The following is a 17,064-nucleotide window of genomic DNA, read 5'->3' on the forward strand; positions in this document are numbered from 1 at the left end:
CAGGAAGGTGGGCGGCGGGGGCGGCTAAGGGTCGCCTCGTGAAAGGGCAGCGTCGTGCCAGGCGAGGGGGGGGGGAAAGCGAGTCAACCCACGCGCGGGGATTCGAGGGTGTCTGTCTCGTGCTTCCGCGGGGAGCGCGTCGTGATGGAGCGAGGCTTTCCGGGACGGGGGACCGGTCACGCTTTACCTGCCTCGGGCGTGACGGGGATGGGTTTTTCGTTGTGTCTTCTTGAGGGATGGAAACCCCTTCGGAATTTGGAATGACCAAGTGCCCACCCGAGTTTCATCTTCAGTGCGTTTGTGGTCATATACTGTCTCTTTCTTTGACCCCTGTTTAAGTCCCGATCTGCAAGTTACGCGTGGTTTGGAAGCCCACCTTCCTTATGCCTTTCATTTGGCATTCATCCATTCTTATTATTTGCATTCTGCTTTTATTATTTTTTACCAATCTCAAAAAATGGCAAACCTAGCCCACATGCCTTCCTCCTTCTCTTTTCCCCACAACTCAGTTTCCCCACTTGGCACCAATATGAAAGTAGTGTCCCATTTCCCTTCTTGGTAATTGCTGGGTAGTCTCCATTCCATTCCCAACAGGATTTAACTTTGCTTAGCTCAGAGGTCTTCAAACGTGGCCCTTTTATGACTTGTGGACTTCCAACTTCCAGAATTCCTCAGCCAGGCACACTGGCTGAGGAATTCTGGGAGTTGGAAGTCCACAAGTCATAAAAGGGTCAAGTTTGAAGACCCCTGGCTTAGCTTGTAAGTCCAGAGTCTGCCTCTCTGAAAAATTGTGTGTGTGTATGGGGGGGGAAGATGCCTGTTCCTAAATTTCTCCATTTGAGCTAAAGTTGTTACTAGTGCTCAGTTGTCTGTTGGGATTCCATTTCAACAGAACACACATGTAATTATATACTATATAAAAAAGTAAGAAAGGCACAAACTCCCGTTTTTTATATTGTTGGCTTCTACTGTACCCCAGTCTGATCATATTTTGTGAAAAATAAATTCAGCATATAAATATGTAGGCTGTGCGATGGCGTTCCAATCTGACTTCCATCAGAAATTTCCTGTAGAAAATAATTAAAAAAAGGAAAAATATCCAATACCTCTTAGACCAGGGATAGGCAACCTCGGCTCTTTTATGACGCGTGGACTTCAATTCCCAGAATTCCTGAGCCAACATGGGAATTCTGGGAGTTGAAGTCCACGCGTCATAAAAGAGCCAAGGTTGCCTACCCCTGTCTTAGGATCCCAACCATTTTCCACACCCTTGGGAACATTTCACAGGAATTGGCATATTTTTTCCCCCCAAGAAACATCTCCCAGTCACAGAATGGCAACTTTCCACAATAAAAAACGAGCATATAAAAGAAGAGGCTGTCCACGGAAATTAAATAGCATAATTTAATTTAGTCATTTTAGTTTTCGAACCTTGTCTCATTTAAGTTAAAAAAAAAACCCTATTAACATACGTACCTTTAAAAACAAAGATGCTGGAAGGGAAATTGTACAGAAAAAGGGGGTGTAGAGAGAGAAATGCCCCTTCCTCAAAAGGAAAAAAAAAAACATCCAGCCAAAACAGACTGTCCGTTTCAAAGTTTTTTTTTTTTCCTAGTGTGTTGTGTGAACTGTCCCACAATCGTCGTGCTATTTTTTTGTTTTGTTACTGGCTGCATCTGGTCTGGCTTCGGAAGGCTACTTAACTTGCTCTTCTAATAGATACACAATCAATTCGTAGGTGGACAGGACGATAGCCGTATTTGGGATTTGCCGCATAAGCTGGGCAAAGAGTCCGCGATAAAAAGCACAATAGCCTTCTTCCTGGAATATCAGCCGGGCCGTCTGGATGAAGGACTGGTACTTAGTTCCTTCCTCGCGTAGCCTCGTCCGGATGACCTCTGGGGACAGGGAAGAAGCGAAACGTCAGCACACCAGCCCGTGTTCAAATTCAGCCCAGATTGGGGGGCATCAAATCTATAAAATTCTGCAGACTAATGGAAGTCTCCCACCATTGCAGTGCCAAATTTAGATTTAATTTAATTTAATTTTTAAATCCCCCCTCCCCTTTCTGCGGGAAAGTGTGCAGTTGTCCTGTTTTCTCTTGACAAAGGAACACTGCTGGGAGGAATTCCTAGAGCAAGCTGTGCTCAGAACAATAAGGACTAGAAACTTGATTTTCACAACGAGAAGAGGCAAATCGCTCAAGGCCTGGCTTTTCTTGGTTCTATTTCGCTAGGCCGGGGGAGGTTTAGATATCTGGGTGGAAAACAAAACAAAAAAAATCCTACCATGTGGGTAAGCGATACATGACGCACATCCTTTGGAAATGGCGGCAGCAACCGTGATTCCGAAGAAATTGGTGGAATTCTCCGGGTTTCCGGTGAAAGGAGACAGCGCGGGATCTTTTAAGAGCTGCTTTAGTCTCTCATAAATTGCAAAGCAGATGATGGTCTCGGAGATGCCCGCGTAGGAGGCGGTGAGGCCTCGGTAAAAACCCCGGATGCCTTCGGAGCGGTAAACGTACCGGGCGCATTGCAGCGTGTTCATTTGCTTTGAGCCGCGGACTCTACAGAAATGAACAGCAAATGAGTAGTTGGTTTCACTAGATTTTAAAAAGTTCGCCTGGTGCTTGCAACTAGTTGGTAAATATATTTCAAAACAGAAATATATCTAAAATGCAAGGCTCTAGGGTTGCGTTTCCCAACGTCGGCAGCTTTAAGGTGTGTGGACTTCAACTCCCAGAATTCCCCTCTGGCTGTGCCCGTCCCCCTTACCTTTTTTCTAGCTGCATTCTGGTTTTCACCATCCAGATGGGATTCATCATGGAATTAGTCACAAAAGCTGGAGAAGAGCAAGGAAAACCAGCAAAAAAAAAAAAAAAAAAAAGATGGGGTCAGCCCTTCAAAAGACGTTGAGGAACTTCAACTCCCAGAATTCCCCAGCCAGCCCGCTCTGTGGCTGCAGAGGCCAGGAGAATCCGATTGTGCGAAACACAATGGAAAACACAGCTTGGTGAACACAGGTTCCCCCACCGAATGTCCCAGGCTAGCCTCGAAATATCTTTTTCACCCTCAAAAGTGGCAACCTGTTCGGTCCAGCTGGACAAATATGAGCCAAGCCAGATCTGGCACACCTGGGACAGGTAAACCAACCTGCGGAAGCTGCTGAGCAGATATGGACGATGTTGCTGTTGGGTACAAAGACGTGGTTGAATTGCTCCTTCGCCTGGGAATAACACGCAAAGTAAACAGCCCTGCAAAGAGGCAAAACAAATTACGGGGAGTCCTTGCCTTACGCCCAAAATTTCTGTTGTTAAGTGAGACATTTCTTAAGTGAGGTTTGCCCCTTTTTACTACCTCCCTTATTACAATACTACACTCTAATACTATTATATAACAATGTATAATAATAATAATAATAATATGAAGAAAAGAGGAAGAAAAAGAAGTTGGAAGGGACCTTGGAGGTCATCTAGTCCAACCCCGCAGCGGTCCAGTGAAAAACAGTCACTTTTTTCAGTGCAGTTGTAGCTTTGAACGGTCACTAAATGAACTGTTAAGTGGAGGATTGCCTGCGCTGGTAGCCACCTGCTTAAAACCACAATTCAAATTTCCACGACTAAGAAAGACGGTTGTCCGGCAAGTTTTACGGGTTTTCCTTGCCACAATTGTTCAGCACAAATCGCTGCACTTGTTAAGTTAGCGACACGGGTGTGAAGCGAATCCTGTCGGAAGGTCGCAAAAGGGGATCGAGTGACACCCCCCCCTCCCCAGGACACCGTGACCGTCATAAATATGAGTCGGTTTTGATCACGTGACTGCAAGTGTGAAAAAGGATTACAAGCCCCACTTTTCAGTGCTCTTGTTCACTTTGGATGGTCGCTAAACGAATGAATCAATAAGTTGAGGAGTAGCTGCAATACCATTTGCAAACTCAAGGGGGAGCCAAGCAACCTTTTTCACCAGTTCTATAGCTAGTAAAAAAAATTCCCAATCGCCAGCAGAGCAGATATATTTCACTATATGTTTTCCATTTCTGCCTTGAAAACTGAGAGTATCTAAGTAGCAATCCTCACATTCTTCACAATGATGCAGAAACTCCTGAAGACCAGAATTTCCCTCGGCCCCCCATATCCCTGCACCCACCCACCAGTGAACGAACCCTCTTTGGGGGGGGGGGATGAAAAACTGCTCTTAAATTTCTACCTGGAGGGCGCGACTCCAACCAGATTGGGCCCCAGCCCACGGAAAAGTGACTTTGGGCCCTCCTTTTCCAAAATGGACCTGGAAAACAAAACAAAACCAACAAAAAAAGACAGGGGGCGGGGCGGGAGAGAGGAGCAGAAACTTCAGAAGATTGGTTCAAAGCAGTTGGCAATTAAGAAGGGCTGAAACCTGAGACTAGTGTTAGAAAAGCCACAAGGTAGTAATTTTTAATTCAGGTTACAACACAATGGGTTTTTCCCTGATCAGATTCTCTTCCCTTTGCATTTATTTTTCAGCTGTTCGAGGACTGGCCAATTTTGCACTTTGTTTAAGTAAATCAGGCTGAAATGTCTCTCTCTCTCTCTCTCTCTCTCTCTCTCTCACACACACACACACACACACACACAAATCAGTCCCGAATATTTGGGCTCTTGTGTTTCCAAGAAACCCCATCCGCTCGCCTGCTGAAAATAAGAAATAATTGTGGTTCTGGAGCCGACAGAGGAAAACACAAACCCTGCATTGTGTTTACAAGTTCACAGCCACCTTCGGAGGAGACTTGTTAATTCCATTTTCCGTGGGAACGGAGATTTTTTTTAAAAGGGAGCTAGGACAGCTTGGCCATTTTTAAGTTTAACTGGCAACTGTGGCGTTTAACAAAACAACTTGCTTTTGTTAAGATTTATTTATCCAAGGCCAGACCCCCCCACACCCACCCTCCATCTCTCTCTCTCTCTCCAGCCTTTCTGCGCTTACATAATGCATGCAAACTCAGCAGAGACGCTGCCAAGGTGTGTGCGTAGGGTGGGATATTTTTAAAACACTAAGCAAGCTTTCCCCCCCCCCCCTTCCCTGGCACTTCGTATCCTTCCCTGAGAACATGCCCTCTCTGAAAAACTACACCGAGAAGGCAACAAGGATGATCTGCTGCTGAAAGCAAAATCATTTGCTGAATATTGAAGCTACGTGCAAAGAAACAAAATTGCTCTTCTTGCTTGATCTTTTGCATCGGTCAAACGCAAACACAAAATAAGGAGGTCTTTGTTTCAAAAACAAATATGTTGTTTACTCTTAGGAAATCTTTTATTTGCGTTGATGTCCTGGTGTGTGTGTGTGTTTGTGTGTGTGTTCATAGTGTTACTTTGACCCCATTCAAAAGACAAATATTCTACAAGGGTCTCGGTTTTCAACTGGCGCATGGTAGATTGCAATAAACTGGGGAGAAAAAGTTAATTCTGGGGTCCTCCACAATGTTTAAAAGTGTGCAAAGCGCTTAGGAATTTTTCTAACTTTTTCGATAATTTTTCGAAACGTTGAGATGTAAACCAGTGTTTTTCAACCGTGGCCACTTTTAAGACCCGTGGACTGCAACTCCCAGAATTCCCCAGCCAGCCATGCTTGAGACTGACAAACAACGATATGAAATCTTTAGATATGTGCGAAGACCACATTTTTTAAGACGCTCACTTCAGCACTTGGAGGACACCTGGGGGCAGAGAGGTGGGGCGGACCACGCCTTCACCGCTGAGTGTGCCCAGATGAATCTGCGAATAGTAGACAGCCCGGAAAGCCAATCTTGAGGACTGCAGCCTTGTCTTGATCACCTCCAAAGGGCAGGTGAAGATGGCCCCCACCGTCCCTCCGCATCTGCAAAGTTCAAAGTACCAAAAAAAGAAAAAGAAAATCCAACATTAGAAGAAAAAAAAGAAGAAACCCCAACATAACCTTTATTGATTAAAAAAGCAAACCTACTCTAAAATTCTAATTAAGCCAGAAGACCAGGCTCACTTTACGTGGTACAGAACATCCTGAAAGCTTGATGTGGAAAGAGACAAAGCATTAGGTTGGAGCAGACCCAGCTAATTCACCGGTCTTTTTTCCACTGGGTGCAGTTTTTATGGATTAAGTCATTAAATCGATATAGCCGCCGCCCCTCGCCACCAAGGAACTTTTCTATCTGCTAATCCCCCTGCCTGGGTGCCCGTCTCCTTCCTTTGCCATCTGGGTGTTAACAATTTTATTTATTAATGATTTTATCAGCTGTGTTTCTATGATGGATGCTTTTCATGTTTGTAATGCTTTTATGTTGTTAAGCTGCCCATTGGATATGAGATGGGTGGCAAATATATTTCATTCATAGATAGATAGATGATAGATAGATAGATAGATAGATAGATAGATAGATAGATAGATAGATAGATAGATAGATAGATAGATAGGAGGAAAGGAGGGAGGGAGGGAAGGACAGGCAGACAGGCAAGCAGTTAAATTAAGCTTATCCTTCATCACTTTTCTTCCAATTTCATCCTGCACACTCTGATTCCACAAGAGTCTTAAGAGCCACAAAAGATCACATTAAAAGTGCCCCCCCAGGTCCTAAGTTGGCAAAGGTGTTGTTTTTTCCCCTAAATTGGGAAAATAGTGAATTTCCCCCCATATAGTGAATTGAAGCTTTTCAATTTCCAGAAAATAAGACCCCTATCAGAGATTTCCTTTCCAGCTTTAAGAAGGGGGCTTGGGGTTGCACCCCAAATCAAAGCTCAACCATGGAGCTAGCAAACTTAGGGTATCTTCAGTACGGGCAGATCAACAGCTTCAAAAAAAAAAAAAAAAAATGACATCCCTGCTGTCTTTAGCACCCCCAAAGAGGCCGCTGGGGGCCATGTGAAAATCAGGCAGGAAAGGGGAAAAAAAAAAAAGGCAACAGAAAAGGGTTTTCCAGAAAAAAGAAAAAAAAAAAACACTTTTGCTGCACTGCAGTTTCTCAGCTGACTGCAACTGCCTTCTCTGCAAAGCTGCAGGGTTTCCTGAGGGCATTCAAGGGGTTGCATGAGAAAGGACTACATTAAGGTCCAACTTTGCTTGGATTTGGCAAACAGCTGCCCCAGCCCTCAGTTTCCCTCTCTGCAAAACAGCCAAGGAAGGAATCCCAAGACGTTCTCGCCAGATTTGCAACCTACAGGCTTGTGCAGTGGCTGGGCAAGGCTAACCTTATGGGCTAAAAGAGATCCCTCATCATTTAGCCTCTGCTCCAGCAGCGTCCACCATGTATTAAAGATGGCTTGCGCCTCTCCAGGGAGGCTCTACTGGGGGTTGGGAGCGCCCTGCAGGAATTGTAGCAGTTTGTGCCCGGCCTCCCACCAATCTGCCCCTTTCAAAAAACCGGACAGCCGAAGCGGAGGGCTTCCCTCCGTGCAGAATCAGAGGGACGTTTCAAACTAACGTCCCAAGGAAAAGATAAAATAAAAATATTTTTTTTAAAAATAAAATCCGGTGGCTGTTTGGGAGAGGAACCCATGGGCCTTCCTACAAAATAAAAAGCTAAAGGTTAAGCAGGCGCTCTGGCGTAATATAGCTGCTCTGGCAGAGCAAATATTTTCACTGGCCGTGCCTTGCACACCGTTGCAAAACCGTTTGCTGGCCTCTTTTAACAGTCGGAAATGTCAACAAACAACGTCGGATTGAATGGTGCAAAATCTAAACTGGGCCACAGGGTACCCGGTTCTGCCTAAAGCAGCTCCACTTTGGCCAAGACTACAATGCCCATCATCCCCCACCACAGGGCCCTGCTTAGCCGCTCGCTTTAACAGTAGTGCTTCAATATCTCAGGGGCTGCCCCAAAGTAGAGGGAGTCAAGCTATTCTCCAAAGCGCCTGAAGGCAAGACAACAAAGCAACAGATGGAAACTCATCAAGGAGAGAAGCAACCTGGAACTAAGGAGAAACTTCCTGACAGTGAGGACAATTAACCAGTTGTGGATGCTCCATCACTGGAGGTTTCTAAGAAGAGATTGGACAACCATTTGTCTGAAGTGGTATAGGGTCTCCTGCTTGAGCAGGGGGCTGGACTAGATGACCTCCAAGGTCCCTTCCAGCTCTGTTATTCTGTTCTGAGACCCTCCGTCGGGCGGCAGGGGGGGGGGCGGTGGCTGCTGTTCCTATTTGAGGAACAGCCCAATCAAGTCACTCCTGCTCCCCCCTTCAACCTTTAGTGCTTCCCAAGGGACACACACACACACACACACACACACACACACACACAGAGTTGTCCTGCTGAGCACATGCAATCATGCACTGCACCATTAATAGCTGCCTGCTCAGGCAGGATCAGCTGCCAGATGGCCGGACGGAGCTATCCCAAGTCTTAAGGGTCAGCTAATCACAAATGGTTTTCCTTTTCCTTCTCCAGGGGGATTATCCTGCTGCATCCACCACTTTCCGCCCTCCATTACTTCTCCCAGGAATCAGCACAAAGGAGGGATTCCCCCCCCCAGACCTTTGCTGACACTCTGCAGCTTTTCTGCAAAGGTGGATGCTTCTCGTTGCAAAATGATTGATTCCCTCAGAAGGGGGGGGGGAGAAAATGTGCTTTTTCTTGCGCCCGCGATCAAATTCACGCAGACGCAGGCACACCTATTTCTCAGATCCAGTCAATCGGCGGCAGATTGGAAAGCAGGATTTTGTACTTCCAGCTTTTTGGGAAAGGGTGTGCAGGGGCCTGGATGGAGACACCACCAGGGTTAAGGATTCTGGGGAAACTGTTCACACGCGTGTGCCTTCAGCTGACCTTCCTTCCCCCCCCCTGGATTTTGCAGGGCTGAGGCTTTTCGAAGAAGCTCAGCTGCCTTGAGCCAGCTTGAAATCTCAACACGCTGGACAAAAGCAATGTTCTTTTCTTTGGACACCCTGGGGATTCTTGCTAAAATGTTTTAGGGAAAAAAAAAAAAGGAGAGCACAATTTCCAGAAAGCCGTTTACGCAGATTGCTCCGCTGAGCTTCTCTGTTCTGAGGCAACCTATCTGTGAATAACTGCTAGGAGAACCTTTGGCAGGTGGGATGCTCACGGTCCCCAACTTACACCAGTTCGTTTAGTGACTGAAAATTGCCACTCGCGGCCGTTTTTCACACTGACGACGCTTGCAGCGTCTCTGCAGTCACGTGATCAAAATTCAAAAATGTTTGGCAACCGGTTCGTATTTATGACGGTCGCAGAGTCCCGGGATCATGTGATCCGCTCTTGGGACCTTCTGGCAAACAAAATCAATGGGGAAGCTCCACTGTGTACCAAAATGACATGCAGAATCTTTTAAAACAGGGCTGGACAAAACTACGGCCCCTTTACGTCCTGTGGACTTCAACTCCCAGAATTCCCTAGCCGTGGCTGTCTCAGGAATTCTGGGAGTTGAAGTCCACAGGACGCGAAGGGGCCATAGTTTTGTCCAGCCCTGTTTTAAAAGATTTTTGTAAATTAACCAGCAGTTTCAAAAATACGATGCAACTCTTCGCTGCCAGAAATGAATTAATATTTAAGCCATACCAAGCAAGTCCTGTTTTGTACCTTTTCTCCAGTTGCATGTGCCAACTGGGAAAGAACACGCTGCAACAGCCCAATGTTTTCAAAGAAAAATCTGAGGTTATATTCCCTATCATTATGTCTCATTACAAAATCTTTCCTGCCCAAATTAATGATTTTCAAATCTAATCATAGGCTGGGACATTGCAAGTCCAATGCACGCCTCTATACTGACAAACACAAACTTGCCGGATTGCATAAAACACGTGTCGGGGTTGATCAACCACTGCAGAGATGTTGGGTTCACACGTCCCATCATCCCCATCCTGCTGGTGATTTAACTGCTGCAGCGAGAAAAATATTTCTGCTTGCATGTGATTGTCTGGTCCCAAGGAAGAAAGATGGACCTATTGCTCAAAGCAATGGGCGTTTTCCGGACAAATGTCCTCCCACAATAATGCAGTTGCAGATCACAACTTTCTATCAAAATGCAACCTGGCACTTGCCACAAGCCTGAAGTCACTGTGGGATATTTATGCTTCCTGATAATTCTGCATTTATGTCAACCAGAAATGTTTTGCACTGAAGCCCCAATTGTCTGTGCTGTAAACGCTGGAAAATCCCATGTGTTCCATTGCTTAGATACCTTTTAAAAAGAGAAGTTGCTGGCTGATACTAAAGAGGTTTAATTTCCATTGTGCCTTTGGCTTTCTAAGGAAAAAAATAACCCGCGCCACAAAGAAACCCTTATTTTACAAAGTTCGCACCCCATTAATTCCAGCAAAGCTTTTACAAAAAGACGAAGCCCTTGCAAAATAGAAACAGACCATCTCTACGTAACCAGTGCTACTTGCCTCAAGCTTACAGTTATCCCCAAAGGGCAGACAGAAGTTCAGAATCGCAGCAAGAGGAAAAAGAGAGAGATCGTGCCAGTGAGCCGAGCTACATTTCAGAACCATTCTGAGAACTTTACATTGGCCTAGTTTGGGAGGGGGGGAGGGAAGGCATCACCAAATACAAGTTGAGTTTCAAGAATCTGGCAAAGGAAAGGAAGCCAAAGAAGCATTTCCTGTTGCTTCAGAGAACAATGGAATAAGTTTGCAAAGACTAAAAAGCTGGAAAAGGCCATGTTCCTAATTTGTGCAGCTGCCCCCTCCCAAACCAGGAGCCCTCTAAGAGTCTTGAGCTCTGTTCACAAACTCTGGTTTATTTTAAGCACGCATTCCTCCAAAAGCTAAGCTCAGCTCTACAGTTTAGCCCCAAGCTTAAAAACTATCCTAGCTGGACTTCGAAGCATCAAGGGTTCACCTCTAGCTAAAGCCACTCGTTTGGAACAGGTTTTATACCAAGTTGATCTTGCTGCTTGATTTAAAAGATCTAACTTGATGATCAGAGGTTCTCCTTCAGCAGACAACGAGAACACCTTGCAATCTTTCTTTCCCCAGCCCCATTATGCTTTCAAAGCACAACTGCTCAGGCCAATTTGGACGGAACGCCAGGAGGTGACCTTAAGGCCTCTCTTACGCAAGCCAAGAAAGCCGCGTGGGACAAAAACAGCAGGGGCACAACCCGTTTTTAGGACATTGTGTTTCAAAGGAAGGGAGAAACGCAACAATCAGGACTTGGCGAACGGGTGTGGGTATGTGCGTGTGTGCGTGCGTGCGTGCGTGTGTGTGTGTGTGTGTGTGTGTGTGTGGAACCCTCGCCGATTGAGCAGAACAAAAACAGACACAATCTTAGAAGGCCAAGGAACAGTGTGACACAATTTAGAGGGACTTGCCCTTCCAAGTTTGCTATTTACAAAACGCCAAAGTGCAACAACAGAGCAAGGGTTTTGCAAAAATAAAAATAAAATAAAAATAAAAATAAGCTAGCCTCATAAAGTTCACCCACTAGGAAGGACAGCTGGCTCTGAAAAATCAGATTATCTATTATTATTGTTGTTGTTGATTTAATCTTCCATTTGATTCACAGTCTGGACTGATAAGTTTTTATCAGTTTTATCAGTTCAAGTCCACACCAAGGACCTAAGAGCTGTTAAGGTAATGTCTAAGTATATAAGTGGTATTATTATTATTATTAGTCCACATCAGGATTCCCCAGGGAGATTCAGAAACCAGGGGGGAAAAAGTTTAGATAAACTCCCCCCCCCCAGAAGTATTTTAGCAACAGGGAGGGCAAGAATGTAATAAACACCAGCTATATTCAGGGGTTAAACCAAGAGTCAGCACTGGTGCCCAAAGACACATTTGGATAAACAAAGATAGCAACACACCACCAGAAATACATACTAATCTTTTAAGAAGCCTTTTCCTATGCAGCGACATCTGCGGATTCCATAACCTGGAGGTTTCATAATCTTATAGTACTTTCATAATTATCTCCCATTTAAGGAAGTGTATATGACTCAAATATGACCCACAGATACTGAATGTTATTCTCACTGCCATTCGTCCCTGGACTAAAAATCCGATTTTTGACAGAGGAAGTTGAATTTCCTCCCCCCCCCCAAAAAATAAACAAACACTATATATAAACTACTGGCTGAAAATCTCAGGAGTCTAATTATAGCTTGTCTGCTGAATCAGTTACTTCACACCACACACACACACACACACACACACACACACACACACACACACACACACGTCATTTCATCAAGTCCTCAGCCCTTTGCACAACATCCTTGATTTAAAAAAGGTGTGTGTTTTTTTGTTGTTGTTGCAGGGTGGGGCCTGCCTGGTCTGTTGCGTTATGCAATGCAAGGAAATCTTTCTTGGAAGAAAGATGCCATGTGAACCTACGGAATCTGATGCAATGGTGATCTACTAGGTCGGAGGCCATGTGGAGCTGAGGACATATTGGAGAAAGGGGGGGCTGAGCGCAGGGATCGGTCCTGGCTCCTTCAGAGCCCCTGGCAGCCAAAGGTAGACTGTTACTGTCCATGGGAGATCAGCGAATAAAGTGTGGAGGGGTGTCTGTGTGTGTGTGTGTGTGTGGTGAGAAAGGAAGCTGCAGGGAAGGAATATATATACATACATACACACAAACACACACACATATATATGCTGGAAAATTTGCATAAAAATACGACTCCTGGGCATGTCTATGGTACAAATAAAATATGAACACCAGGAGAGTATAAATATAAAAATATACTTTACTAAAAGCTGCCAAGCTTTCGTTTGGAAACTCCAAAGATCATCAGGGCTACTGGCTCCTTAGCCCTGATGATGTTTGGAGTTTCCAAACGAAAGCTTGGCAGCTTTTAGTAAAGTATATTTTTATATTTATACTCTCCTGGTGTTCGTATTTTATTTGTACCACACACACACACATATATATGTATATATATATCAGAAAAATGGGGAGGGAGGAATCACGTGAAAAGGAGAATGGAGGGTGGAAATTCTCAATGAAAGGGGGAAAGGGGGAGGGGATGAAGGGGGGAAGGGAGGAGACAAAAAGAGGGCGAAATGGGGGCAAGAAGGGATAAATGGGGAAGGGGAGAAATGATGAATGGGGGCGTGAGAAGGGAAGGAAGAAATCAAGAATTGGGGGTGGGAAGGGGGGGAAATTATGAATGGAGGGTGGGAAGGGGGGAATTATGAATGGGGATGAGAAGGGGGGAAAATTATGAATGGAGGGTGGGAAGGGGGGGAAATTATGAATGGGTGGGCAGGGGAGGAAAGCATGAATGGGGCAGAGGAGGGAGGCGGCGCAGGACTCACCCTCCGGCGAACAGATGAAGTAGCGTGCTCTTCTCCGCCGAGACCCCGGCCATGCCCGCCCCCAAAGCCGGCCTCCGTCCTTCCCGGCGCTGCGCTGCGCTGCGAACTGCCAAACTCCCGAAGAGCCGGCCCCGGGATCGCTTTGCTCGCCACTGCGCCTGCGCTGCCGTCACGCGATGCCGGCGCCGGGCTCCACGTGCGGAGCGGGCCAACCACGAGGCCGGCGGAGGCGCGAGGGGGGAGGGCGATGACGCGCGGGGGGCGCCGCGGACCGCGATTGGCTGGCCGGGGGAGGCGGGGTGAGGCGAGGACGAGAGCTGGGGGGGTGGGACTGACGCCACAGAGGGCGGCGGGAGGCGAGCGTCACAAAGGAGAGGGCGGGGCTTGGCGGAGGGGCGGGCCGGTAGTTTTTTCTTATGAATGGGAGACCGTGGGAAGGGGTGGCGTGGTGGGTACATTCCCGTACTGAATGAATATTCGCGCTAAAAAAAAAAAGTGGGACTCACAGCTCACCACTTGGTCCCCTCTCCCAGGGATGTTGGACTACAAGTCACGCCATGCGGCAGCTACGTGGCTGGGGATAAGGGGAAGTGTAGTCCGTCTGTCACAAACACACACAGGGCAGGCTTTGCTTTTAGTCCCACACTAGGTTGTCAGGCTCCACTTAAGCTAGTTTTCCAGCGAAGGCCAAGCAAAGAAAGGAGAATCTAAGCCATGGTTTACAACAGCCCTTTTATCCCTTAAAAAGTGTTGTATCTTATGAATTAGGATGAAGGTATTTTTATGATGACTGTGATCATGATTTACCACTTGTTGCTTTTACGTACGCTGAGAGCTTATGCACCAGAGACAAATTCCTTGTGTGCCCAATCACACTTGGCCAATAAAGAATTCTATTCTATTTGTCAACCTTGGCAATTTTAAAAAGAGTGGACTGCAACTCCCAGAAGTCCCCAGTCAGCATGCTGGCTGGGGAATTCTGGGAATTGAAGTCCACAAGTTATAAAAGGGCCAAGTCTGAACACCCGTTCTAATGCTACAATCTCTCCTGTAACTACAGTATTTTTTTTTAAAAAAAAGAAAAGACAGAACAATGCATTGTGGGAAGCTGCCTTTGCACCCGCCCCTTTTGTCTAGAGGCGCATTTTTCCTGGGAAAGAGGAACACGCGAACTCGGTGTCACATTGCAATACAATCCGGAGAGTCACGGGGGGGGGCACCTTTGGGCAGTGACGTTGCTCTAGTCTAGCAAAAAAAAAAAAGAAGTGTGTTTGTATGTGGTTCCTTTGGAGAAGAGGCAGCTGTTTGTCACGAGATCCTCTCTGGGGAAGATCAACTTGGAATGAGAGAGGAAAGATCTACCAATTGCTGGCTTCCTCATAAACAAAGGAGAAAATGCAATTTTTTAAAAAAATCAAAACTTCATAATAAAAAAAACCCCACAAGCAATCCACAACCAGGTTGCTTTTCTCCTTGATTAGTTTCCATCCATTGTTTCCTGTCTTGCCTTCTGGTACTTTGGAAAATCTGTTGACCCCCCTTAAATATTGGAAGACTGCTATCATGTCACCCCTAGTCCTTCTCTAGAGTGGCCATATACTTCTTCATATGTTTTAGCCTCCAGTCCCCTGATCATCTTTGTTGCTCTTCTCTGCATTCAGTTCCTGGAGAAATGTGCAATCTAAGCATGCGATGACAATTGTGTTGATGGAAGAAATATGCGTGTACAGATATACACACTCTCAATTTTTATTAAGTTGTTCCCAGACTGAGAGAACAATATGGAACATTGAAAATTCCAAAATGCTTTTCAACAGAAATTCATTCAGGAAAGCTGTTTGCTTGCCAGGCTGAAAAGTTTGACTATTTTTTTTTTTAAATCATTTGGCCCTAAGGGAAGTTCTGCCTTCTTCTGAATAGATAAATTAAAGGGAATCATCCTCTTATCTAGCATTTTAATCCAATCTAGAATTTTACACCCCCCCCCACTGGCTCTGAATTATAAAAACATTTGACATCCCTAAGAATCACTTCCTTAAATTCCTGTTTGTTTCCCCCCCACCAAGCTTTGGCTGATAAGGTTCCCCAGCATATATCTCCAGACATTTGCAAGACCAGATAACAGGTCTTGCTTCATTCAAGTTCACAGATAGCATTGTTGGTCTCTTGGAGTTCATCTGAATTTCAATCAGATAAACTTGTTTTTGCAGACCCTGTTGATCCAAGGATCATGTGATGGTTTTGAAAGGATCTTTCCTGGAGGCAAACATTTTTCTATCTGGACAGATGACTAAAAACCTTCACCTTTGGGCCAGTAGCATATTTACCCATCCCTCCCAAAAAAACACAAAACCCACATTTTTTTTTACTGCTTAAAAACTGTTGTGTGGTGATCCCTAAGTCAGTGAACTAGACATAATCTTTGGGAGAAAAAAAAAACAGAATTTCCCCCACTCTTTACAGTTCCCAGAAGCTTGGGGAAATGTTTTAAGCTGATTGCCAAAATCAATAATTGGAACAAAAACTTTCAAATGGGGAGTATAAAGCACGAGCCCATTTTGTTCCTGTCCAACTAGAAAATACCAAAGGAAAACCACGTTTCCACCACTAACTGTTTAACTGCAGACGTAACCCACCAAAATTTGGCTTCTTAAGCCTTCTCTGCCAATTTTTTTTTTTTTAAATAATCCACAACATAATTCCCTGGAGATGGAAAACTGGTTTGTCCGCTTTGGAAAAGCCTGCAAAATAATCTTTTAACAAATTAGAGAACGGAAATGTGATCTGTACTAACACTGCTTGTGTGCAAGAGGCAATGGGGGAACCCAGAGAAAGCCAACAGGGCAGTGAAGAAAACAGACCCAAACAAAAGGCTTCTGCCTTATTTTATGACTAAGACGCTAGTCCTCATGATTCTGATTTTAAAGGGCTGGCTCTAATTACCTGCAAGGGTTCACATGTAGCTAATATGCGGTTTGCTAGGTTACAGCTAAATGGTCTATGCAAATCCAGTTTCTGTAGAGAACCTGCAAAATTTTGTGCAAATATAATTAAGAGTCATTATTCTAACTGTGGGAGTCTTTAGGCTGTCCATTGTCCCATTAGGAACTAAGAAGGAGAAATGTAACTTTTCCGGCTACCCCAAGCATGCTAACCAGGCGCATAGATTGACTAATGTGGAATTATTCCTGAAACAGAGAGGATAGATAAATAAATAAACTTAAGCTCGGCCGATCTTGGCTAAGCTAAGCAGGGTGAGACCTCTTGATGAGTCCCATTAAAAAAAACAGAACAAAAGCACAATTTCCCAGAGCTGTAAACCAGAGGGGGAAGCTGAAATCTCATCCCGGAATCCTTGAGTCTTTCCAATAAAATGTTGTTGTTAATTGCGAAGTCGTGTCCGACCCGTCGCGACCCCATGGACAATGTTCCTCCAGGTCTTCCTGTCCTCTACCATCTTCTGGAGTCCATTTAAATTCAATAAAATAAAAATCCAATAAAATAAACATATAAAATACATAATGCTAATCAATTGTTGCAATACCTATAGTCGCCACCAGAGGGCAGAGAAGGCTTAAGAAGAGAATAAAAAGCCAGAAAATTTAAAATTTAGCAGAAACTGAATTAGGGACCATTATTTTACACCCTTGCTTGCCAATGCATCCATGACACCGGTGCAAATTTCTCTTTGACAATGCAAAGTCACTACAGAGGTTCAGGAACACACAAGGGAGTTGGCTGAAATGTTTTATAAATGGAAACCTGTCCTTTTCCTTATATACAGATATTTAGAGCGGGACAGGAATCTGAAGCTAATATTTTGGCCCCATCAGGAC

General features: G+C 45.1%; 1 protein-coding gene and 1 long non-coding RNA gene across 4 annotated transcripts in view; one reads left to right on the plus strand and one right to left on the minus strand.

Moving 5' to 3' along the window:
- Nucleotides 1-17,064, plus strand: part of LOC120319030 — a 71,810-nt gene that overhangs the window by 8,037 nt on the left and 46,709 nt on the right. For all 3 annotated transcript variants that reach the window (XR_005559674.1, XR_005559675.1, XR_005559673.1), the window contains exon 4: nt 12,225-12,424. This is a non-coding gene — a long non-coding RNA (uncharacterized LOC120319030). The remainder of the gene's footprint in view (nt 1-12,224; nt 12,425-17,064) is intronic.
- SLC25A33 (solute carrier family 25 member 33) lies at nt 1,387-13,383 on the minus strand. Its single transcript, XM_039367304.1, has 7 exons — nt 13,229-13,383; nt 5,673-5,852; nt 4,206-4,283; nt 3,153-3,253; nt 2,775-2,841; nt 2,289-2,566; nt 1,387-1,898 (listed from the first exon to the last, which is right to left on the minus strand). Exons 1-7 carry the CDS (start codon nt 13,279-13,281, stop codon nt 1,696-1,698), a joined length of 960 nt encoding a protein of 319 aa, XP_039223238.1. The 5' UTR covers nt 13,282-13,383; the 3' UTR covers nt 1,387-1,695.

The sequence above is a fragment of the Crotalus tigris genome, unplaced genomic scaffold, assembly GCF_016545835.1.
Source record: "Crotalus tigris isolate CLP2741 ecotype Arizona unplaced genomic scaffold, ASM1654583v1 scf7180000020588.15403103151:6194809, whole genome shotgun sequence".
NCBI lineage: Eukaryota > Metazoa > Chordata > Lepidosauria > Squamata > Viperidae > Crotalus > Crotalus tigris.

What these genes read in the sequence shown, in the direction of transcription:
- SLC25A33 (XM_039367304.1), bottom strand. Translation starts at nt 13,281, where the DNA reads ATGGCCGGGGTCTCGGCGGAGAAGAGCACGCTACTTCATCTGTTCGCC. An exon ending in GTTGGAGTCGCGCCCTCCAG is followed by an intron (nt 3,254 to 4,205) that starts GTAGAAATTTAA and finishes GCCTCTTTGCAG; the next exon opens with GGCTGTTTACTTTGCGTGTT. An exon ending in ATGTATCGCTTACCCACATG is followed by an intron (nt 1,899 to 2,288) that starts GTAGGATTTTTT and finishes CCCTGTCCCCAG; the next exon opens with AGGTCATCCGGACGAGGCTA.